Source organism: Mytilus californianus, unplaced genomic scaffold (genome assembly GCF_021869535.1).
Source record: "Mytilus californianus isolate M0D057914Y unplaced genomic scaffold, xbMytCali1.0.p SCAF_11, whole genome shotgun sequence".
Lineage (NCBI taxonomy): Eukaryota > Metazoa > Mollusca > Bivalvia > Mytilida > Mytilidae > Mytilus > Mytilus californianus.
Window position 1 is genome coordinate 62,518,684 of NW_026262593.1, and position 27,354 is coordinate 62,546,037.

At 31.8% G+C, this 27,354-nt stretch overlaps 1 protein-coding gene across 7 annotated transcripts; it reads left to right on the plus strand.

Moving 5' to 3' along the window:
* Positions 1-26: 26 nt before the first annotated feature.
* LOC127720478 (uncharacterized) lies at positions 27-27,196 on the plus strand. 7 transcript variants are annotated; one of them, XM_052227065.1, is made up of 6 exons: positions 68-203; positions 1,896-2,000; positions 2,537-2,637; positions 4,864-4,902; positions 5,416-5,491; positions 26,174-27,196. In XM_052227065.1, exons 3-6 carry the CDS (start codon positions 2,626-2,628, stop codon positions 26,986-26,988), a joined length of 942 nt encoding a protein of 313 aa, XP_052083025.1. In that variant the 5' UTR covers positions 68-203; positions 1,896-2,000; positions 2,537-2,625; the 3' UTR covers positions 26,989-27,196. The 7 variants fall into 7 exon arrangements, 6 of the variants coding, with proteins under 6 accessions (XP_052083024.1, XP_052083025.1, XP_052083022.1 ...); XM_052227062.1 differs by having other exon boundaries at positions 69-203; positions 2,537-3,167; XM_052227064.1 differs by lacking the exon at positions 5,416-5,491 and having other exon boundaries at positions 66-203.
* Positions 27,197-27,354: the final 158 nt, after the last annotated feature.

Genomic DNA, 27,354 nt, shown 5'->3' on the forward strand with positions numbered 1-27,354 from the left:
ATGAATAGTAAAGGGTATTTCCATTATTGGCTCCTGTAGAATGTGTGTTTATAAATAGCAAAGGGTATTTCTAATTAATGGCTCTAGTTCCACACCCGGAAAGCCGCCTCCTAAAACATATAAAACACACACACAAACACACAATTAATGGTTCCTGTAGAATGAATGTTAGCTTATAAAAATTAGCGAGTTCAATTTGAAAGGTATGTGACATCATAAAAGTATTTAATAGTTTTTAATATTATTACTAATCCAATAACTGAAATTAACACCGAACAAACAAAAATAATCCATCTGCAACTATTTTACTTTCACTTTAAATTATGGGTTGATACATCATGGAGTCAAATTATTTCTTTGACATGTGTTTAACATGCTTTATACTGGAACTAACATGCTTTATACTGGAAGTAGCACATACTTTCGATATAGTAAGCAATATTTTTAGCACACGTGATAAGTGCTTGTTTGATTTTCCCTAGCTTATCTTATGCATGGGCATCTCCATCATATCTAATATAATGCACGAAACTGTCAGATCTATAGAATTGTTATTTAGTTAATGTGATTTAGGCTTCTGTTTCATATCCCATTTTTAGTTCATCGGACCGAAAGGCCAAGTTAACTTTCCTCATCACTTCGCGTCCGTTTGAAACTGCTGGGCCAAATTTAACCAAACTTTGCAATAATCATCTGTAGTATAATTCAATATAATGGAATTTTATGCGACTGTCATACAAGGGAGTGGTTTAGCTAGCTATAAAGCCAGAGTTAATCCACCATTTCTACATAAGGAAATGCCTGTATTAAGTCTGGAATATGACAGTTGTTTTCCATTCCATCTTACCTGGCCATCATTGCTAAAAATAGAACATAGGGGTAGCATGCAAGTTTTGTCTTTTATCTGGAAAACTGCTGTGTAAAGAGAAAATCTGACAACAGCCTAAATGTTTAGAATGATGAGATATACCTATTACCCTTTTAAGTCAACATTGTCAGACGACTTCATAAAGGATTATTGCCTTTGAATGACGAATTTTACCATTTTTTTTCCATTTTGTCTATTATCTTGAATATTATAATAGATAGAGAGAAACTTTAAATAGCAAAAAATGATCAGCAAGATAAGGTCTACAAATATTTGTTTTGAATAATAGAACCCTTCAGACAACACCTTATTGTAGTTATTGTCCTTCAATGATGATTTATCAATTTTTTGCATATTTCCCTTATATCTGAAAAACATTGATAGGTAGATAGAAACTTGAGATAGCAAAAATGATCGGCAAGACAAGATGTACTAATAAGTTTCCATTTTCAAAATCGTCTGACGACCTATTATTTGAGGAATTGCCCTTTAGTGACAAGTTTTACCAATTGTTGCGTGTTTGTCTCAAATCGGAAAACTATATTAGATATATAGAAACTTAAAAAGGCGAAAAATGATCAGCAAGCAAAGATCTACAAAATAAATCAGCTGGTCGAAATTGTGAGTTCAGTCCTTATTGAAGTTATTGCTCCTTAATGATTATTTGTACCCATTTTTAGTGTTCTGCCTCTTATCATGAAAACTGTTATAGATAGATGACCACTTTAAATAGCAAAAATTATCAACAAGACTAGATCTAAAAAAATAAATCATATAGCAAAGATTGTCAGTCAACTCCTTATTGAAGTTTTTGCTCTTTAATGACGATTTTTTACCAATATTTTACGTTTTTGCCTATTATTTTGAAAACTATAAAAAGATACATAGACACTTTAATAGTAAAAATAATCAGTAAGACAAGATCTACATATAAGTTAAATTTGCTGAAATTGTTAGTAGCTTCTAAATAGGAGTGTCCTTAAATAACAATTGTTTACCCTTTTTTTTGTGTTTATCTTAACGAAAGAAGATAGAGTAAAACTGTAAATAGAAAACAATGATCACCAATACAAGATCAACAAAGTCTACAAACATGAAGAGTGTCCATTGTTGAAGATCCGCATAGACCTAGGTGAGAGAAACAGAGTCTTTAGAGACTCTAGTTACAGTTAACTAATATTTATCATTTAGAAATAATTGAAATGTAAATAAACAACAATGTCATATGATTGTTTCTATACATAGGGTTTACCAAACGAATGTATGCATAGATCTAAGATTAAGTTTTAAAACATTAGCTGGTTCAAATTAAAAGGTATATGACATTATAATATTATTCAAGTACTGAATCAAAACTGAAAATGACACTGAGCAAACAACACATAGTTCATCTGCAACTATTTTACTTTGACTTTTAATTCAGTTTTGCTATATACCTTTGATTCAGGCTGTTTCTTTAATATTGGAACTAACAAAGATTTATGAAATGTAAAGCAACATTGAAACAAACAATAACAGAGAAACAGACTTCCATTACAAATTACACAAGAACATACTCCCAAACAAATAGTAAGATAAATTTCATTTATCCTTCCCCAAAAAGACATATGAGATGAGATGATTTAGATGATTTGTAACGCTTATTATTTTATTATCTTTTTTTCACAGTATGGATGTAGAGGATCGTCGACGATACTTTATTATAGCATCAGTAATTCTTGAGATTGTTCAACCACTGTTAAGATCCAGATTAGAAAATGACTACAAAGGTAAAGGCCAGGGGTCATTACAAGCTTTTCTAAGCACTCAACCAATAATACACATACTGTTTCACTTACGGCACAGAAATGCATACTGCTGCAAGGACAAAATCAACTGTCGCAATAACTCAAAACTCCCATTGATTTACTGTCAGTGGGATCTGCTGTACACTGAGAATTCAGGCCAATCTGGCCACAACTGTCATTGCAAGTTTATAGCAAACCAAGTCCAGTTATATGAGCTAGATATAACTTTAGCAAGTTTAATTTTATTGAAGTGCTGCCATCTTGGACCAGCTGAAGAAAATGCTGTACGCAAATTACGTCGCTTCAAGGATGAGTATCTCAGTCACAATATTGAAGGTAAAATAACTGAGACAGAATATAAAAGCCTGTGGACAGACCTGACTTATTTTGTCCTACAGCTAGATCCAAATAAACAAGATGACCTCATTAGGATAGAGAACAGACCAATTGATGAAGGACTGTGTAGCAGATACAGCACAGATCTTTTGAATATTCACAAAAAACTCAATGAGGTTAGCAATTGTTCTCTCTATTTGAAAAATCAATAATCAAACATGTATAACACATGCATAAAATCAAACCTAAGACATAGTTTAATTTGCAATTAATACTTTTTTTAATGTTTTTAATTTTAAAAATAATAAAGGGGAGTTGGGGAGGTGGCTGGTGGCTATACTTTTGACTTGTTCTTTATTTTACCCGATCTCATCAAGATTTCCCTCCGTCGTATATGTTCCAATTGTCCCAACTACAATCCCGTCCTATTTCCCTCGAATATGACCTAACAAATTAGACTAATCACAAGGCTTGTACTTACATGAGCAACATGACCGGTGTCTTATGTTGAACATGATCTGCTTACACTTCCGGAGCATCTGAGAGCAACCTTTGTTTTCGGGGGTTCGTGTTGCTCAGTCTGTAGTTTTCTATGTTGTGTTTTGTAAACTGTTGTTTGTCTTTTGGTCGTTTTTCGTTTTTTTGCCATAAATTTGAATGTCTCTTTGGTAACTTTTTCCTCTCTTTCCTCATACAAAAACATGGAATTTGCACTTTCTTAGTATGATTATTACATCCCCAATCCGCAACTCCTCCTAAACCTTTACATCTCTATGACCTGATTTTATCACAGGCAAAGAAGCAGACTGTTATATATATGTTCACATTAAACTATTATTCTTTTTTTGGTATGAGCTTAAGGGTTTCCATATCAAAATATTACGTAACCTTCTGTTAGTAGTGTCAAGTGGTAATGGGGAGAGGAGTATCAATTTGAGAACATCTGCTTTTGTGTTAGATCCTTAAAATAATAACAAATTATTCTTACAGTTACAAGTTGAAGACTTGGTGTAAGTTGTGATATCTCTGTTTCAGCAAGAGGTTCTAAATAATATATTCGTCAAATACATGTAATATTCTGTATTACTTTCGTCAATTTATCTCTGGTTCAATGTATATAACTAAAATATCATGATTTCAAAATGGATAATTTTTATTTTGAAGAACGAAAATAATATTGTTCATTTTATCTCCATTTTTAATTTACCAATAATTCTTTTGGCCACTCAGTATACTATTTTCAAAAGCGTACAACATCGTAAATAATGAATATCCAACGAATGGCAAAAAATGTGTTCATTTTGATGTTCCAAATGGTGGCCGTGTGGTCTAAGTAGTCGAACTACTGTATCACTAGCCTGTTAACACTGAGGTTGTGAGTTCGAATCCCGAACGTGCCAAGTGCGCTAGACTCCAATCTTAATTAACCAGGATTGACAGTTTTCCTACCAAGGCACTCCTCTCCGGGAACTTCGGCTTCCTCCACACAAAAAAAAAAAACTGTCACGAAATAGCACAATAGTGCTGAAAGAGGCGTTAAACACCACTCAACCAAGCATACAACAATGAAATTACCCATGATCATTCAGTTTCCAGTGAAAATGTAAATTGGTGACTGAGTTTGTCAGTTTCCTAGTTGGTCAATTATTAGCCGAAGGTTACATGCTTCCTTTTTATGACATAGAAAGCTTTCTCCACCCGTTATCGATTTACACCCACAAAAAGTAGCACTAACCCTCTCAGGGGAAGATCAAGAGTATTCTAGCCACTGAATAAGGCACCCATAGTAATAAAAGTTCAAACTATTTTATTTTGTCTGCTTCATATTGTTTGAATTGAGTGTTTTACGGTTTTAAAACATACATTTTACAGATGGACACTCAAATTCAGGAAATTGGTTCTGCTGTGCAGGTAGGTCTATTGTTTTTAAAATATCTATTTCAATACCGTTTTCGTCTTTTTCATGAACAATTTTGAGAACAATTTGATATTGTGAATTTTCACCTATTCTGAAATATTTGAGGATTTTCTAATTAATAGCTGTCCTATTTTTTGTTTGATATACAAAGCTGTTGGTTTTTAATTTGAATTGTATCACATATTGTTATATTGGCGGTGTTAAAAGCTTACTATATGATATGGGTTTTTCTCAGGGTTAAAGGACGTACTGTCACCAAAGTTGTTTTCATCCATATCTTTTGGTCTCTGGTAGATAGTTGTATCATTGGCAAACATACCACATCTCCTTTTTATATTGTATGATCGTTTATATGTAAGTACAATTGAGATATGCTTACAAGACTTTTTAACTTAAAACCAGCAAAGAAACTATTTGTTTCTCTCTGAAAGAATATACCTTTTCCATAATATTATCAAACAATTGAATAAAACTTTTCCTAATTCTTGTAATTGACTGTATTACAGGAACTATTGAGTTATCACAGAAACATAAGAAATGAAGCCATATGTCAGTACTGCAAGAAAAACTTTATCGAACAAGGTCAGCCTGTTTACTATAAATTGTCATGACAAACATACTTCAAAATTTGAATTTGCACATAGATTCTTTAATGTAGGAACTGTGCTGGATTCTTACGTAACCGGCGTTATATCTGCAGTGCAATTTCGGCAAATACTTTATTCCTGATACTAATTACAAATAACTTTTCCTCCAAACCAATCCATTCAAATTATATCTAGTGAAAACCAATATTCTACAGAGTAATCGTCTACTATCTTTACGACAAAACAGCGCATGAAGTCCTATTTTTTTGGTGAATATTTATTACGTCTGTATTGTTAACGTTATGAATTTGTGGTAATATTCTAACAAACACATCGCACTAATAGGACCATTTCGCTATTTTTGATGAAGAAACATAAGATTTTAAGTATTTTCTACCCAAATACATTTAAGATCGGTATAAAAATCAGAATAATGGTGTTAGGCAGCAAAAAAATGCATTTCTCATGTTTATTTCAGATTTCATGAAAGAACAAGGCCTTTGTGGAAAATTTCTTCGTTATTCCAGTCCAATTTAATTCATTCCGGAAATAAACATAATTTAAGTTAGAACTACATTTAAAATAGATTTTTCTTATACAAAAAGAGCTTTCCATTTACGATTGATCTACCACTAAATCAATGATATAACGTCGTCCATTTGAATCACGATTGCGTCATCTATTTTTATCTAAAAGGAAACGAAAAAGAAAGTTAGATTGATCATATCAATTTCGGAGTCAATTTCGAGTTTTTTTGAAAGCATGATGCTAACATGGATAATAATTAAGTATTATTTCATGAAAAATGACCAACCTTTGCTTAATATGACATGCTGTTAATGCATTTATATACGACCGCAAAATTTCGCGTTCGCATAATGCATGGCGATGTCTGTGTCGTCGTCCGAAGACATTTGTCGTCCATAGACATTTTGGTTCGCAGACAATTACTTGAATATAAGTTTATAGATCTCTATGAAACTTTAGCACAAGCTTCCATACCACACAAGGAAGGTTTGGATTGAATTTAGGTTATAGTCGTAGCTGTTAAGTAAAAAAGGGTCAAAAACAAGCATTTTTATTGTTTCAGGACAATAACTTGTGTACTAGTGTGTGCATCTCAATGAAATCTTACCACAAGGTTCCATACCTCAAAAGAAAGATTGATTTTGAGGGTCATGGCCCAAATTATTTAAAAATTAGGGGCCGAAAAGGGGCCAAAAACTAGGATTTTCTGGTTACTTGACAATAACTTGAGTATAAGTCTATGGATTGCTATTTAAATGTGCCACCAAGTTTTGTTCCATTAAAGGAAGGTTGGGATTGATTTTAAGGGTTATTATCCCATCGGTTTTTGAAAAATGGGGTAAAAGCAATATTTTTGCAATACTTTGTATAAATTGCTTAATTTTGTACCAATTTCAATGGGGTTGAATTCAAAGTCTTGAATTCTTGGGGATCTTTTATATGTTGAATCGAACCGGGAATTTAGAATTTGGATTTTGGCCCTGTTTTAGAATTTATTGACATTATGGTTGTATTCTTCTGACGTTTCAGTCTCGTTGAAATCTCGTTCTGGAATTATTTCTAAAACATGAAATACATGTGGAACATATCAATGAATTCAAAAAATATCATAATCAAACTTAACTCTGCGAAAAAAATTGTGTATTTACAATAAGTAGTTTTCGAGTAATAAAATTTTAAAATTTTATTACCAATCAAGTCCGTCTCATTAGCCAAAATGTTGAGAAAATGGGTATGGGGTACTAGAAATGATTTTACCAGAAACATCCCATATCATTTTTTTTTCTTTTTCAAATTTCTTAGATAGGTATTTTTTCAATCATTTATAACAAAGAAGTTGAAATAATATGCTTTTTGTTCCATGGTAATTTGACACGAAAAAGCAACAAAATTTTATAAAACTTTCTTATATTAACACCTACCTATAGTTTTTTAAGTTAAATTTATTCAAATTGGTCCAGTTCATCTTTATTGAAAGTATGAAAAAAGTTAATTGTGAAACTGTTATTTTTTTCAAGATAATAGCCCAAAAATGGGTAAAATTTGATGAAAAATGGGAAAATCAGCAGAATTGGGTACTTTCAAATGGCCGAAGCAAAATAAGAAGTGCACCACCATATGATTCTTTTCACCAATTATTTTTTTACAGTCATATAAACCCAAAAATCAGGTTAAGAAAAAATGTTTAATTCTAGAAATTTTTGGCTTCTCAGAGGTGTACATCCTTAAGGTCCAAAGTTTCCTAAATTAAGTTTTGATTGATTTTTTTATAAAAAATGGATTCTTGAGGTTCATTGATATACTGAATCTAAGTGTGTATTTAGATTTTTGATTTTGGGCACAGTATTCAAATTGGTCCAAATCGGGGTCAAAAAATGAATTATTCGTGTTCTTTGATGTGCCCAATCCAACACTTGTTTAGATTTTTGATTTTGGGCTTGGTTTTCAAAGTTGGTCAACATTGGGTTCGAAAATTTGTTTGATTTCATCAAAAATTGAAATAATGGTGTTCTTTGGTGTGCCCAATCTAACAGTGTTTTAGATTTTTTTAATTTTGGGTCCGCTTTTCAAACTGGTCCAGATTGAGGACCAAAGTGTCCAAAATTAAACTTAGTTTGATTTTAATAAAAATGGAATTTTTGGGGTTCTTTGATTTGCTGAATCTAAGCATATAAATAGATTTTTGATTTTGTGCACAGTTTTCAAGTTGGTCCAAATTGGGGTCCAAAATTAAACTTCGTTTGATTTCAACAAGAATTGAATTTATGGGGATCTTTAATTTGATATGCTGAATCTAAATATGGATTGATATTTTGGATTTTGGGTCCCGTTATCAACTTGGTTCACATTGAGGTCCAAAGGGTCCAAAATTAAACTTTGTTGGATTTCTTCAAAGATTGAATTCTGGGGTTCTTTGATATGCTGATTCCAACCATGTATTTATAATTTGGATATTGGACCATAATTGGTAAATGTCCAATTTCAAATCGTTAAAGTACTCAGACCATATTCATTCTGTGTCAGAAACTATTCTATATTAAATATTTAATCAGAATCAAAATTCAAAGCTGTATTGCACAATTAATAGAATTTGTAAGTAGAGTCATAGTTAAGAATATTTATAGCATCAAACCTAATTTTAGAGACGAAATTATGTGAAAATTTAGATTGAAATTAACTGTTCATTATCAGATATTTTGAAAAAATAATTAAGGTAAGTTTATAGATTTTTTACAGACTGAATTAATGAGGAAATATTATTTGGAATTCTTTTTTTTTTTTTTAATCCTTTTACAATACTTTTCTTATACTTTGTAAACATTTGTAAAAAAAAGATTTTTGGCCCCGTATTTAAATTAGTCCAAGGGTCCAAAAATAAACTTTGTTTGATTTCATCAAATATTAAACTATTGGTGTTCTTTGATATGCCGAATCTTAACATGTATTTAGATTTAAAAATTTTAGGCCCTCTTTCAAATTGGTCCATATTAAGGCCCAAAGGGTCCAAAATTAAAAATTTCTTTGATTTAAAAAAAAAAGAATTCTTGGTGTTTTTTTTGGATATGCTGAATCTAACCATGCTAACTGTGTATTTAGATTTTTGATTTGGGGCCAGTTTCCAAATCGGTCCACAAAGTCCAAAATTGAACTTATTTTGATTTTATCAAAAAATGAATTCAAGGGGTTCTTTGAAATACTGAATCTAAACATGTATTTAGATTTTTGGTTTTGATCCAAGTTTTCAAGTTGGTCTAAATCGGGGTCCAGAATTACTATTTTGTTTGATTTAAACAAAAATTGAATATATAGTGTTCTTTGATATGCTGAATCTAAGCGTGTATTTAGATTTGGGATATTAGACCATAAAAGGTAAAAGCCCAATTTCAAAATTTTCAGCTCTTTTACCACATCCATTCTGTCAGAAACCTATGATGTGTCAAATATTTAATCAAAATCCAAATCCAGAGCTGTATCAAGCTTGAATGTAGTGATCATACTTGCCCCCAACTGTTCAGGGTTCGATCTCTGCGGTCGTATCAAGCTGCGCCCAGTGGAGCATTTTATTATCTAGTACTTTTTTTACCCCACTAGGCAGTGAGGAAAAACTGTTTGAAAAAAAGAAATATAGGAATTATTACTGTATTTTATATGAATAACTAAGAGAGTGCGTCTATGTGATACAATATTTTTAGCTAACTTGGCCCAAAGCTTATGTCATCACTTGGCGAACTTCGTCGTCTGTCATCGTCGTCTGTCGTCGTCGTCGTAAACTATTTCAAGAATCTTCTCCTCTAAAACTACTGGGCCAAATACCTTCAAACTTTAATTGAATGTTCCTTAAGGTATCTTATTTATGAATTATATCCGAAGTTTTGATCCATCAACAAACATGGCCGCCATGGCTAAAGATAGAACATAGGGTTCAAATCAGTTTTTGGCTTTAATCTCAAAAACTATTGCAGTTAGAGCAAAAGTGACACGGAGTTAAAGTGATGAATGAGTCAAAATCTATCTGCTATGAAATTTTCAAACCAATTAGACCATCCATTGTAGGGTTACTGTCCGAAATATTTTATTTTTATGAAATTTTACTGTTTTTGTGTTATTATCTTTAATATTATAATAGATAGAGAGAAAGTGTAAAAGGCAAAAATGTTCAGCTAAGTAGGATCTACACATAAGTTAAATGATCAAAATAGTCAATTGACTCCTTATGGATTTATTGCGCTTGAAACGTTTATTTTTTACATTTGTTCGTGCGTCTAATACTTTTTCCAAATTCTTCTCTGAAACAACTTGGCCAAATACTTCCAAATTTAACTAAATGTTTTTTAGGGTATCTAGTTCGTGAATTGTATCCGAAGTTTTGATTATTAACAAACGTGGCCGCCATGGCTAAAGATAAAACATAGGAGACAAAAACCGTTTTTGGCTTATATCTCAAAACTACAGCAGTTAGAGCGAAGTGAAAGGGAGTTAAAGTGACAAATGAGTAATGATTTACCTGTTATGAAATTTTCAGACAAGTTTGACAACCCATTATTTGGTTACTGTTGGACATAGTTTATTCTATTAAAGGTGTTAGTACGGTAAGACCCCCTTTTGGACCCTTTTTAAAGCATTTTTACAAATTTGTTAAAATGTAAACTTTTAGCTATTTATAGGAAAGTAAAATACTTTTTCTACAAGAATATTGGCTGTTTTTGACAATACAATGCACATGCATCAGGTACTAGCATCATTAATTTCCGCAAAATTACTGAAATCTTCACAATTTTAACATTTGTGCTATTTTTAGACGGTTTTTGTCAAAAATGGAAGTGGCCGCACTTGTGTTCAGTATATATTTAAATAATATTATATGTTGTACTTGATGATATTACATAACATACATAAAGGTTTACATGGTTTAGACTAAACACGAATGCGGCTACTTTCATTTTAGACAAAAACTATCTGAAAAGTGACGTTTTATGGCATATTTGATATATTTTTCATATTTAAACTTGAATTTGAGCGTCTTTAATGACCAAAACAGTTAAATTCTTTTACAAAAAAATAATTAAATCGACTGAAGTAGACACTAAAGTGTTTAGAAAATGCCAAAAAACTTTCATCAGATGTTTTCAAATTTTAGGCCGAAATTAGCCCTTAACGGACCTTCTCCTTTTTACTGTTTTTGGTTATTTTCTTTAATATTATAATAGATAGAGAGAAAGTATAAATGGCAATATATGTTCAGCTAAGTAAGATCTACAATTAAGTCAACATGATCAAAATAGTCAATTGACCCCTTATGGAGTTATTGCCCTTAAAACGTTTTTTTTTTTTTTTTTACATTTTTTGTGAAAGTTTTATTACCTTTTCAAAAATCTTCTCTGAAACTACTCAGCCAAATACTTAAAAAGTTTAATTGAATGTTCTTCAGGGTATGTAGTTTATAGATTGTATTCGGGGATTTTATCCATTAAAAACATGGCGGCAGCTTCTATGAATAGGACGTAGGGGTCAAAAGAAGTTTTTGGCTTTCATCTCAAAAACTAAAGCAGTAAGAGCAAAACTGACATAGGTGAAAGTGTTAAACATGTTTATATCTACCTGTCAAGTAATATTCAGACAAATAGGACAACTTATTGTTGGGTTACTGTCCAGAAATAGTTAATTTTTATGAAATTTTACAGTTTTGGGTTATGTATTATCTTTAATATTATTATAGAAAGAGAGAAAGTGTAAATGACAAAATTGTTCAGCAAAGTAAGATCTACAAATAAGTCAAATACCTGAAACTGAAATTACAGATGAGCGATATTAGGCTCTCTTGAGCCTCTTGTTTACTTTTATTCAACTTTCGTTTAAAATCAATACACTTAAACAAAAAATTAGACCAAATAACAATGTGTAACGTTTTACACTTATTGATTTTATTAGTAAGTTTGCTGTCCCTGCTTGAAATATTAACTCTTCCTCGAGGCCAGATTGTGTATTTGGATTTCTTTGCGAATTCTGTATTAAGAAAAATAAAACACTTTATTACTGGTTATGAGAATACCAGCATTAATAATAAATTGTTTTGTCTGAAAGATCATCTCTACAGAACTGAATATAAAGATGCATGACTTAACCTCATTTTTATACAAGATGTAGAAAACAGACTTCTTAATTTAACCGCTTTTTGATGTGGGGACTAATATTGTATAAATCGAAAATACATTTCTGTTTTATTAAGATTGTTCAATTTTTCGACATGCTTATATATCTTAAAATAGTCTTAAATGTACTGAGCAACTGTTACAACCGAGATCCACAAGAGAACGCTTTACAAAACAGCAGACTTGTTAGTCTGAGATGGATTTCTCGAATGATGAACGAACAAATGATTACATTCAGAAAATATGGATTGATAGAGAGAAATATCGTATCTACTGGAGATATATGATCCTATGGAAATGTACATTGTGTAGCATTGTAATCATTTTCATTTTCAACATCATAGGAATAAACGTTATTAAACAATGTGAAACTGATAACACGAAATTTCAGCTGGTGCGGAAATAATTTGTAGAAAATACTTAAACCTTGACCGTTGTATGATTCAAAAACACTAGTTAAAAACCCAATTGAAATCACGAGATAGTACCTAAAAACGGAAATGTTTTAAGTATATCTCCTAATTAGTGACAAAAATAGAATTCAATAATGATGCATAAGTTTTAAAGTCAAGTACTGAGTGCAGTTGTATTAACTAAAACTTTTTTCACAAATCAGAAACCAAAGCTTTTATTTTCCATCTGAAAAATTGCGGAGCTGATTTTTATTGTAAAATTCATTTTTTCGCTCCCTACGATAGAAGGGGGCCTTTTATTTTCTGTTCTGCGCGTTTGTCCGCTATTCCCTCCCGTATCAGGTTAAGACTTTTATTAAGATAGTTTACCATGAAGATGTGGTCTATGGAAAGCCAAAGGTGTCATATTTCCAACTTTGGAATTTTTGAACTGCTTTTGTGTAACTCGGTGTTGAAGTTCAAACTCAACTCGACAGTTGAACATTTGAGAATTGCAACTCGAACTATGGAACTATGTAATACAAACTTCTAAATATGATTTTTCGAACTTGCCACTTGATGCATGATACATTTTTCATTCCTGGTTATATTTGCAATATGTCAATTGGCATCTCTCATTTATGTTATTTGAAAAGTGTATTCTTCATTTGAATACTTGTAAATCGACATTTAGCAAATGTGAATAAACCGGCAAAACTTGTATATCGATAAATTGTCGTCGCTGCTGAATAACTTGGCCTATTACAAAATCGGATTAAAAATAAGTCGATCCAACATTATGTATATATATATATATAACATCCTACCATCAAATTCACCCTCCACACTGCACGAAGAGCATTCCATACAGCCAAGCTCTCAGAATAAGGCGAATCTGCTCCTCTGAAGACACTGCAAAACAACGTCTGTGGCAGCTTAAAGGACATTTGAAAAGAAGGGGATATAAACACAAAAACATCAAAAATAGTTTTCGAAAAGCGGAATCCATCCCCAGAAGCAGTCTGCTAACTTACAAAGAAAAACAGAAAAGTAAAAGAATCCCATGTGTGCTCACCTACCATCCATGCCTGAGAAATAGTTTTAAGACCATTCGTGATCATTGGACAGCAATCGAGAAACATTCTAAGTTATCCAAAATCTTTCCTGAGCCTCCCATGATTGCCTTCAAACAACCTAACAGCCTGAGAAATATACTTGTCCGTGCTGATCTTTCCAAACCTAACCATACTGTAGGTAATTGCCAGGCTTGTGGGGATAAGCGCTGCAAATGTTGCAACCAATTGCAGCATTCATCAACATTTCACAGTAAGACCACAGAAAAGATATACAAGATCTTCTGCAATGTCAACTGCAAAAGCTCAAACGTGATTTACGTTCTTGAGTGTCCTATATGTGGTCTCCAATATGTTGGTGAATCTATGCAGCCATTTCACAAACGCCTTAATGGCCACAGGAGTGACCTCACAAAAAAACCGTATATTCCTGTCAGCCAACACTTCAGGTTACCAGATCACAATCTGAAAGATTTTGATCACATGAAGATCCTTGTGATCGAACAGGATTGTACATGGCAAAATAGGCAAAGAGGGAATCGGGAGAAGTTTTGGATAAAAACACTGGGTGTCCTTCATCCAGATGGAATCAATAGAAAGAAATAATTAAATTTACAGTCTAATGTTTATATTATGATATTCAGGATTTTGGATTAAAATCAATCGACCAAAACTTACCTGTATTATTACTGATCTATGTTTACACCTTATACATTATATATCAGTATTGTTAAAACTTTTAACACTGAGGAAGGCCATTTGTTGAGCCGAAATATTTACAATTATTGTATAATTTATATCATCTGTTCAGTTTTTCCATCTTTGTGCGATGATATTCAACACTTTTTAGTGTTTTGTTTTCCATCTATTTATCGGTATTGTTACACAATCTTTTAGACTCATATAATTCCCTGTTTGTGTAGTATTGTCAATTTTGATGATCCAATACCTATTAAGTTTACTGGTTGGTAGATTCTTATAGACTCTATATATATATATATATATAAAAAGTCTAAATTGAAAACAACGTTCAAACCTATGATTGCGTTGGATAAAAACCGCAATTTTTATACGTGTGCATGCTAAACAAATTTCTTGGTAGAGGGGTCTAAATACAGCACAAACAACAATTTCCAAAAGACCAAAAAAAAAAGTGAAAAAGTCTATTTTAACAAAACGCATTTGACTAACAGGTCGAACAACTGATGTTCTTAAACCCTGCTGACTGCCATTGGCGATTGCCAAATAAATTGATCACCAGATCTAGCAAAATGGATCTTAATTTTAATTAAATACCAAACAGAAAACAATAAACTTGCAGAAAAGATGGTATACCACAAACATGAGGTGCAAAAATTTGTACACCATATCCGGATTTCGACAATAAATGTCTCTTCAGTGATGTTAGGGATCGAAACGGTATTTGGAAGGCCATATGATTTACCTCAATTTAGGATAGACTCTTGAATTTTAAAGAGTCGAAATAGGATGAACGGATCATATAAACCCGAAGGAAAATATAATACAAGCCCAAACGAAAAAATATAAAAAGTCTAAATTGAAAACAACGTTCAAACCTATGATTGCGTTGGATAAAAACCGCAATTTTTATACGTGTGCATGCAAAACAAAATCTTGGTAGAGGGGTCTAAATACAGCACAAACAACAATTTCCAAAAGACCAAAAAAAAAAGTGAAAAAGTCTATTTTAACAAAACGCATTTGACTAACAGGTCGAACAACTGATGTTCTTAAACCCTGCTGACTGCCATTGGCGATTGCCAAATAAATTGATCACCAGATCTAGCAAAATGGATCTTAATTTTAATTAAATACCAAACAGAAAACAATAAACTTGCAGAAAAGATGGTATACCACAAACATGAGGTGCAAAAATTTGTACACCATATCCGGATTTCGACAATAAATGTCTCTTCAGTGATGTTAGGGATCGAAACGGTATTTGGAAGGCCATATGATTTACCTCAATTTAGGATAGACTCTTGAATTTTAAAGAGTCGAAATAGGATGAACGGATCATATAAACCCGAAGGAAAATATAATACAAGCCCAAACGAAAAAATATAAAAAGTCTAAATTGAAAACAACGTTCAAACCTATGATTGCGTTGGATAAAAACCGCAATTTTTATACGTGTGCATGCAAAACAAATTTCTTGGTAGAGGGGTCTAAATACAGCACAAACAACAATTTCCAAAAAACCAAATATATATATATATATTGATTGATTGATTAATTGTTGATGTATAGCGTCACTTTCAGCACAATTGGCTATTTCATAGTGGCCAGTTTTTATGAGTGAATGAAGCCAGAGTACTTGCGGAGGGAACCTGCAACCTACGGCAGAAAATAGAAATAATGTGAAAAATTTTGCCTTTGTTTTGCAGATTTGTTTTTCTATTCTGTTTTCCACTATTATTTCACTTCATTTTTGTTTACTATTTGTTTTAACAACTCCATTTACGAATTGACTTGATATGAATTAAGATTTATGAGAAAATATAAAAACAATTATATGAAATAGCTTAGATGCATAAGATATTGTTAAACACGTGTTTGTATTGAATAAATGGGATTTGAAATAAAAGTATTACATATAACACGTTAGATAAGAGATACTGACGCAGGATATGTAGGTGTTATATCCTATTCTAAAATTAATCTTAGCTGTGCTAAAAAGTACCACAGTTTTCGAAATTTTAAAATTCATAGTGCTCGGTTTTTACGATCAAAATTTGTCTTTAATCCCAATCGGGAAATCAGATCCTGAATAACTTCTTAGGGAAACGCATAAGTTTTTTTTATGCTGTGTCCCATGCAAAAGTATACAGTATACAAGCGGGGATCTTGTTGATATGTCAATTTTTTAGAAAAATATAAAATTATAATGTCAACCACCGTACTTAGTATAATCATGGAAGTATTACATATATTTCATTTTCTTCCATTGTTTAACAGTGTTTGAACAGGTACAATTATGGCGAATTCAGGAAATATACGACTGCAGGGGGAGGTAGGGGAGTGGCACCATGGAAATTTCTTCTGTTTTTCAGATATGTGAACATGATCACGGAGGGTCTGAATGGCTGTATGGGGTTGGTCATTCGTTTCTGTGTTCTGTTTTCTTTAATTTGTAAGCCACATTTTTCTACAATAAATCTTTATATTTTAGCACCCCTTTTTTTCTCAATTTGAGTTTATATTGCATCACTCCTTCATTCTGTATTCTTTAATTGGTAATTGAAACAAGAAACATACACATACATTTATATGTTATATTTATTAAGTCTTATAAAAAATACAATAACATTTCATTTAGTTTCTGTATATGGTATTGAAAAAATTAACATTTTTTAATAAAGTCGAAAAATGGGAGTCCCGAGAACACCATCCATTCAAGACACACACAAGATGATTGGGCGGTGCCTATGTCATTCTGCAAGATATTCTTTTACATGTTTTAAGATATCTCCTTGAATAATATTTTACTACCTCCTATGTCTCATCGTGGTTCATTTAATTTATATATTTTTCTCTCGATAATCACGGTGAGAGTTTTATTATATGTAACTGCATTAGACTAGACATGTCCATGTAGATATCAACAAACATAACATGTTCTTAATTGACACTAAACATCTTTATTTCTTGAACACTGAAGATTTAACACGAGGTGTCAATAGCACTTATGGTTGTATTCAGCTGGGATCATAGGTCATGTTCATTCAAATACACATTATAAAAAAAATGAAAACTAGGAATAACGAAAAAGATGGGAAAAGAAAAGAAAATAAGTGGCAACTTTGAATATTAACGTAAAAAGGGTCTTAAAATGTTTCTCTTTTTTTTTATCTTGTTAACGTCATTTATATTTCTTTCTTTGTTATCTGGTGAAAGATAAATAATTGATAATTAATTTCAAATAGACTAAATAACTTTGTTTATCTTACTTGTGTATTCTTCTAATAGGTCGAGTTTGTTATTGTCCAAACTGTTATAGACTAGTTTTTTTATTGTCCGACTCTATTATTAACCAAGTTTGTATAAGGCCGAGTTATCTAGTAGCGAAAGTGGTGATGGTAGCGCCATCTGTTATCCTAATAAGAAATGTTTCATAATAAGAAATGTTTCATAATAAGAAATGTATACTAATAAGAAATTTATCATAATATCGATATCCAAATGTTGCTAGTTTATTTACATTACCTGAATGTCGATTTTCAAGTCTTCAAATAAAGAATACATTTTTCAAATGACATAAATGAGATATGTATATTTATAATTCGAAATTTTTAACATGTTAATCGGAATCTTGCATTTATGTTATTTGAAAAGTGCATTCTTGAGTTGAATACTTGTAAATCGACATTCAGCTGACATGAATAAACCGGCAACATTTGTTTTTCGATATTATGATACATTTCTTATTATGATAACAGATGGCGCCGCCGTTGGAACTTTCGCTGCTGGATATCTCGGCCTTTAACAAACTCGGATTTTCGGAAAGGGGTGTTATTCGAGAAAGATCAATATATACCGCCGAGGGTAAATTTTTGGACGATTTAATGCAAAAAAAATCATGGATATCGTGAGAAAAAAGAGATCGAAATATGTAAAATATTTTAGTGATCAAAGTGGGCGGGCCGTAAGTCCTCTACGCCCCCTGGATCCTGCTATGTCGTTGCGGCCAGTTGTTATTGGTGGAGGAAGCCGTGAGAGAACCATTGACCTTCAGCAGGAAATATTTATATATAGAAATAAAGTGAACACACTCTGCCTATGTTTCGTAGATTTTGTTTTCGGTTCTGTTTTTCTTTTCACTATTTTTTCCTTATTATGGTTTACTTACTTTTTAACAACTTCATATACGAATTGGCGTGATAAAACTTTAGATTTATAAGAAAATATAAAAGAATTACATAAAATAAACTTAGATGCATAAGATCTTGTTTAAAATGTGTTTATATTGAATAAATGGGAATTGAAATGCAAGCATTAAATATAACATGTTAGATAAAGAGATAATGATGATGGATATGTAGGTATAACATTCTATTCTAAAACTAATCTTTGGCCCTTTATAGCTTGCTGTTCGGTGTGAGCCACGGCTCCGTGCTGAAGGCCGTGCTTTGACCTATAATTGTTTACTTTTTGCACATTGTGACTTAGATGGAGAGTTGTTTCATTGGTACTCATACCACATCTTCTTATTTCTATTAGCTGTGCTAAAAATGATCGCAATTTTCGAAATGTCCATTATAAACTTTGGAATTCATAGTGGTCGGTTTTTACGAAACTTTATTGACTTTGAATTCTACCTGGAAAACAGTTCCTCAATAAATTTCTGGAAAAAGCATATGCTTCTTTTTTTTATTCTGTATCTAATATAAAAATATACAAGCGGGGGTTGTGCTGACATGACAGTTTCGTAATAAAATATAGAAATATCATGTCTTCCATCGCATTTAGTTTAATCATGGAAGTATTATACATTTTATTTTACTTGCATGGTTTAGCTGTATTTTTAACATTGCCATATAAGCGGGAGGTTTGGCTAGCCAAAACCAGGTTCAAACCACCATTTTGTCTTAAAATTTCCTTTACAAAGTCAGGAATATGGCAGTTGTTATCACACAGTCCGTTTCTAGGTATGTTGGCGTTTGTTTTTGTTGTAGTTCAGTGTTTCTGTTGTTCCTTTGTTTTCTCCTTATAGTTAATGTGTTTCCCTCAGTTTTAAATATGCTGTATTCTTTAAAATTGTATGCCATATATGTTATAAGAAAAATACAATAACGTTTAATGAATGACATCTTTTGCGGGGGCATGTTTTGTTTTAAATAAGTTGTAGGTTTCCATTAAAAATATAGGAAAAAAACATTTTTGTTCCTGTATGTTATTGAAAAAAAACTTTTTAATAAAGTAGAAAAATGTGTATCCCGAGAACACCCCACCCGACAAACACAAAGGATGAATGGTCGACACCTGAGTCATTTTGCAAGAAATTCTTTTCAGATATCTCTTTGCATGCTGTTTTACAACCCTCTTGTCTCATCGTGGTTAAGTTAATTTAGATCATTCTTCTCTCAGTAATGACGGTGAGCATTTTGTTATACGTAACTGAATTAAACCTATTCATATCAACAAACATAAGAAATGTTCTTAATTGATACTAATCATCTTTTCTACCTAATTTTTATAAAGCTAATATTTAGTCAATAAAAAATTTCCAAAGGCATAAAAATGTATACCAAGATATTTGTAACTGAACAAACATTCCACAGTAGAATCGATGAATAGAATGTTTTGGCACAAGAATCTTCCAGCTTTATTAAAGATAACTATTTCTGTCTTTTAAAGAATAATCTTAAGACACCAATCAGAGCAATATTTTTGTAATATTTTTAGTTTGCATTGCAGTGCTGCTGCTGAAGTTGAAAAATAATCATAACATCATCTGTATACTTAAAGCAATCCTAATGTTTACATATCATTATGAATAACACTATCAAATTCCTTATGAATAAAGGAATACAGGAATGTGCATAAAGCCTTCCGTCTTTAGAATTACAATATTTGTCTTTTTACAACAAAGCGGTGGTCAACTGTTCTACCTTTTTTTGTAAATACAATTAGCGTAGGATGTAATAAATTGTTATCAGTAAGAATCTTCAAGTCAATTATTCAAAATGCTATTGAAAACTTTTTACCTGTTGATTATTTGGATCATAAGGGTCGTCATTTTTTAAATTGGAGTAATATAACCCTCAGCACATGTATTAGGATAAACACCATTTGAGAAACATAAATTGAAGAGACCCAATGAATATGGTAAAAGTTGAGACTGACCTGATTTTAGCATTTCATTTGATACTGGACAGTACGGTGGAGAAAGAGTATTGCATGTTCAGAAGAAGAAACTCATAGAAATCTCTGAAAGTCCGAGTAATCCTTTTTGGAAGTATGCATTATTTAGCTTTAATTCAGCAAAGCCAACTACAATATTTCTGTTCAAGATATATTGTCATTAGATATTTGAATTTCGCACCTTTAATAGATTTTCTTTACAATATTCAATGGCAATGTAAGGGAGTGCAGTCTTTGTTTGACCTAGTTAACGTCGAAACTACGGATTTTTGTAATAGTGGTCAGATAGGACCAAGACTTCAGACAAATAATTTCTAGAAGTACTGTAAACCAACTTATTTTCGCGAATTCTTTATTTCGCGTTTAGCCCTTCGTAGCCGACTTTGCAGTGATTTATTTTCGCGATTTTTAAATTATTTTGACGTATTTATATATAAGGAAGATAAAAGTTTAACAAATTCGCGAAGATTTATATTCGCCTTATTGTTCAACACGCGCAAGTCGCGAAAATAAATCGCTCGCGAAAATAAGTTGGTTTACAGTATTATGGTCTCATTGCCAAAATTCAAAAGCATATTAGAGAACAAAAAAGAACATTGCCAATGTAAATTTTGAAACTTTTAATTGAACGGACAATTTTTTGAAAAGATTATTGTAAAATAAAAAGCCCAAATTTGTATACAAAGATCTTGTAGACAGAAATGTGCAACTGCCAACTTCAAAGTTCTTGCAATGGGAGGAATCACTAGGTATAGAAACTGCAGATTGGTCAGAATATTATACTTTTTTAAGAAAATTATGTAAAGACATTTATTAAATTCCTTACAAACATCGGTACATTGCCGGCTCATCTGCATGTTCCACTAAAGAATTGTCCATTAGATTGACTACAATTCTGTCCGCAGTGAAAGAGGGTCTTCAGAAATACTGTGAAACTGTTTGCTCGCGTAGTGGTATTAACCATATGTGGATTCTTAAAAATTCTCAAGAACTTCTAGATAATTTTAAATCTCGGTCTTTTTCTGAGATTAGTTCTATCAAAACTTTTGATTTTTCAACCCTGTATACCACCATTCCCCATGTGAAATTGAAAAATCGCTTGAAAGAAATAATCCACAATGCCTTTCATCATAAAAATGGTAGCATACGCTATAAATTTATTACTTTGGGATATCATAAGGCATATTTTGTTAATAGTGAACAAAAGGGTAAAACATGCTACACAGAAGAACAAGTGATCAGTATGCTGGAGTTTCTTATCGACAACATATTTGTTGAATTTGGAGGTAGACTTTTTCAACAAATTGTCGGCATTCCTATGGGAACGAACTGTGCGCCTCTCCTTGCCGACCTCTTCTTATTTTCATATGAATCGGAGTTCCTTCAGACACTTGTCAAAAACAAGAAAATCAAAGAAGCCAGATTATTTAATTTCACTTTTAGATATATTGATGATGTTCTTTCCATTAACAATCCGAACTTTTCTGATTGGGTTCCATTAATATATCCCCCAGAACTAGAAATTAAAGAAACAACAGACACGGCTTCCTCCGCCTCATGTTTAGACTTATATCTCGAATTTGACATACACAGTCATCTAAGTACCAGAATCTATGACAAACGAGACGATTTTAATTTTAAAATTATAAATTTCCCCCACCTTAGTAGCAATATACCAACTTCACCTGCATATGGGATATACATTTCCCAACTTATTCGATATTCAAGAGCTTGCAGCTCCTACTCAGACTTTGTAAAACGTCACCAGTGTCTGAGCAGAAAGTTGATGAACCAGGGGTATGTCAAAGAACGTCTCGTCCTTTTTCTAAAAAAGTTCATCGGAAGGTACCAAGACCTTGTTGATAAATATTCCGTATCAACTTCACAAATAATACATGATGGTCTTGAAGTATAGATTCTGCATACTGACGTTGTTTATCATCTTAACAACGTGTAATATTGTTCTTTCATTTGTCTTTGTTCTATTATTAATATTACTTTTACTGTTTGGTTTGTTTTCTGTGATATCCATTTGACGTGGCTGGGTACTTATACATCCCGTCAATGTGTTTGTATTATCTTTCATTTTTACTGGTGTGTTTTGTATATGCGACTTTTTGTATTTCTGTGGTTCTTTTAACGTGACTATGTACTTTAAAAGATCCCGTCATTATGTTATTGTTCTGTTATATGTCATTATGTTATTGTTCTATTATAAATTTGAAAATACTTTGAACGACAAACGACAAATTTATTTTACTCGCGTAGTGGTATTAACCATATGTGGATTCTTAAAAATTCTTAAGAACTTCTGGACAATTTTAAATCTCGGTCTATTTCTGAAATTAATTCTAACATAACTTTTGATTTTTTAACCCTGTATACCAACATTCCCCATGTGAAATTATAAAATTGTTTTGAATAAACATTGAATGACAAACTTTTTTCTTATGTGACGTTTACATTTTCTGACGTCAGACACGCGAAGCAATGAATGTGGTTTTTAATTTGATAGATGCTTTTGTGCTTTTTTGTAAATAATTGTTTGTTTTGATATTGTTACATAGTGATGACTGCTGTACCCATATTTTGACTATTTTATTTATAATGTCTGTTTTGTTCACACGTCGTTGTAAATATAACGAAATTTGATAAGACTGTCGTACAAGTGAGAGGTTTAGCGCTATAAAACCAGGTTCAATCCACCATTTTCTACATTTGAAAATGCCTGTACCAAGTCAGGAATATGACAGTTGTTGTCCATTCGTTTGATGTGTTTTGTCATTTGATTTTGCCATGTGATTAGGGACTTTCCGATTGAATTTTCCTTGGAGTTCAGTATTTTTGTGATTTTACTTTTTATTTTTAGAACTTTTCAATACAGGTTTTTGCATAGAATAATTGCAACTAATACCTTCCTGTATAAATTTAAACTGAAAGATTCCAAGCTATGTACATTTTGTAAGGTTTCTGATGAAACCATGGAGCATTTGTTCTATAATTGTTCAATAAAAAATCTTATATGGGAATCTTTTTCACAATAATTGGCCTTACAAATGAGAGTTTATTTTTGTATTTGATGATTATAGTTGGAAAGAACTATATACATGTATGCAAATGCAAATTGTATGATAAGAAACAAAGTATTATAGAGCTAAAACAAATATACGGAAATACCAGGCAATAGAACATTATATAGCAAAGAAAATGGTACCATACAAATTTATCAACAATTCTGGGCACCAGTAGATTACATTTTTACTGATTAGTAATAGTTACTTTTTATTTAAACTATATAAAAGAAAAAGAACTCATAATGAATATCTTTACAAAGATAACATTTTTTCTTTGCAATTAAAAAGTTGATATATGTTAATGTATGTAATGAGTGAGATTGTTCTTTTCCCCTTTTTGTTACAGGTGAAATACCACCAAATCATAGTACGTCACATCCGGTTTCATACGAAAAAGGGTCGAAAAAAAAATTCCCTTGAATTTGACAGTTGTAGGAAATTAGCCTTGTATTTCATTGCAGAAAAAAAATTCGGAGTCATAAACATATATCTTGGGTGTTTCCAAGCACCATTCATTTTTTATTTGCTGTTCCTATAAAATATTTTAGAAACTTCAGGTGACATGGTTACTAAAGATTGTTAACAGGAAAAAAAGGTGTAAAATTGATTTGTTTACTTCCGGTGATGGTTAATATCTTATATGCAATGAAATGTTATGTGAAATTTTCACTGTAGTGATGGACAGGATAAAATTTTAAAGTATTTCTTTATTTGAAACAAATATAAATTCTGCACATTTTTTGAAAATTGCCAATTTAAAAAGACTAATAGCGGAAAATCAATGGTGGTATTATTCCTAAATTGGAAGCTGCACATTTACCTTTGACCTTGTATGTACTCTCATGCTATTTCACTTGAACATAGCAAACCTGGAATATTCTGAGTTGATTGAGTCTCAAAAATATATTTGAGGGGAAATTGCCTTAAAATAGGGCTTTATCATGAATATTAGTTTGCAGAGCAAGCCATACTTAGTGTTTTGGGGAGCTTTTTATGACTTTTCTCCTTATTTTCTATATTGTGCTTTACAAGAAAACTGTTTCCTACGTAATCATGGTAATTCTTTAAGAAATATACAGTAATAAGTAAATGAAATGTTTATGAAGCAGTTCCAACAAATTATTTACTAAAAGGGAACCATTTTATGATCTTCTCTGGAACGCGGCGTAAACTTAAGTTTTACGTAAGGACTTATTGAAAACTTTTATATGGATAGTTCATTCAGCTAAAACACTTCAATTATTCATTTATTATCCCATTTATTACATATATGCTATATATCTGTAAATGGCTTTTTGAAACGTGGGTACGGCTTTGAATGCTATCCTTGATAAATAAATGGGGATATATGATGCCCCCGCTTGCATGTAACATTATAAAGGGACATAACTCAAGAACGGTAAAAGTGACACTACCCAAATTCGTACTTGATCTGAGTTTTGTGATAATAAGCATTGTGTATTAGTTTCATAACATTTAGTTGAGCCAAACTTAAGTTAGAGAACGGAAACGAAAAATTCAGCAATTTTTCCATTTGTATAGGAGCATAACTCTAAAAAGGTAACAGTTACGCCACCCAAATTCAAACTTGATCTGTGTTTTGTGGTAATAAGCATTGTGTATAAGTTTGCTGACATTCGGTTGAGGCAAACTAAAGTTAGAGGCCGGAAACCAATTTTGGGACGTACGGACGTACGAACGGACATACAGACGACAAGGGTAAAACTTTATGCCCCCTCTGCTACGGCGGGGTCATAAAATAGAATATAATATAATAGTTTTTTTCTAAACTGTACAAAGTCTAACACATTCAAATTTTTTCACAGATATAAGAAGAATCCTTATTCGTCATTCCGCGAAAGAAATTTAACTCAAATCCCTTATTCGATCAATAAAATCCTGCCTTGGATTTTTGTGACTCGTCGAATATAAATGACAAATTACACATGCCATGTACGTAAAGTATTTTTATTTTCGAACAGATAAAACTATATGAGTACAAATTCAACTCAAATATTCGTTATAATTACCTAATCTTTTATGCTTTTAAACAAGCCAGTTGAATTTGCAATTGTATGCTAAACATCTTCTATTGAATTAAAGCTGTTAGTCATAATCAGAGGCCATGATTTTCTTACAGATGTAGTATAATATGTTGATTGTTAGAGACTTATATGACTTAAATCAATGTTTAAAGGATATTTGCCACAAATAATCTGCTTGTAGATATAATCATGCTGCACTTAAGTCATGTTTAAAACGTGGCAGATAAACATTTTAATACAACTGGGCAAAAACTAGCCAATCTTTAATTATCCATATCACATTTTTTTCCCGCCAAAGTTTTGCTTTAATTAATCTTCTAAATTGGGTAAAGTTACTGCAATAACGTAAAAATCTTACGAAGCCCCTATTTAATGACATGATAATGAATAAATCCAAATAATCTAAATATTTCAAAATAACAGTTTCTTTTACATTTGATAATGTTGTAAAGAGGATACAAGCAAAACTAAATGTATTTTTTATGATCGATTTTACCACTATATGACATGGTTTATTCCTTTATTTCCTAGGCATGGAGGAAAGAAAAATAAATTCTTACAAACTTGGACAAGATATATTTTATCTACATCATCAGTTCAATCTGAAGTCAGTACTCAATATAGGCTTGATAGGAGAGATAACCGATGTAGCATTGATGGATGATGGTAGACTGGTGATGTGCTTGACCGACCAGTGCAGACTACTAATCTGTAATATAGATGGATCACAGGTAGGAACCATACCATGTTGTGTTACAGCTATCAACAACTCTACATTGGCTGTTACAGTGTATTATCCTGTCGGCAATCATGGTATAGAGATCTATGACGTTAACAATAAACACAAACTGAAATACATACCAGTACCTAGAATGGTGTATATTTTTGACATTACAATGATAAATGACAAATTAGTAGTCGGCGCTGACAGTGGACTAGTAGTTGTTGATTATCAGAAAGGAGAGATAGTACAGAATATAGGAACAAACTGCCAACCATGGGAGATATATGCTTCCGATAACAGAATTTTTTACAGAGAATACATGCAAAGTAACAAAATCCTATACTGGTACAGCTTTATCGATGACAAAATGCATACATTAACATTTGCATCTATACCATGTTCAATGACTTCACTAGGCGATGGTAGTCTGTATGTTATCTGTACAGATGGATGTATACAACATGTATCATCTAATGGGAAACAGTTCAGAACTTTAAAAACAAATCAATCCCAATTCTTCAATGATTGTCCCTATATACGATACAATTCAAAACAGAAAATAATGGTCACATACAATGTCAAAACTGAAAATGCCCAAATACTTCAGGAAATTGAAGTATGAAATATGAAACTTCCGCAACTTTAAAATGGAATCAAATAATGGTAACAGAATCAATGTTTTGAATAAATGCATGTCACTTTACAACTTCGTAATAAACTGTTTGTTTCAGTAAAAACATTTTTATATAGCTTTTGTATCAATCAAACATTTGTTTGGCAGTCTTGTCATTAGATCTTAACTATTAAAGCTTCTATATTGATGCCAACAAGAGATAGATTCCAATAAATGATAAGCAGCTACAATTTGAACCAGTTATTTCTAAAAAGAGTTCAGTCTAAACAAAATATCCCAACAATATTAAAATGCATAAACTGTTTACCCCTTTCAGTAACTTATACTAAAATACTAAGACATATACTTATAATT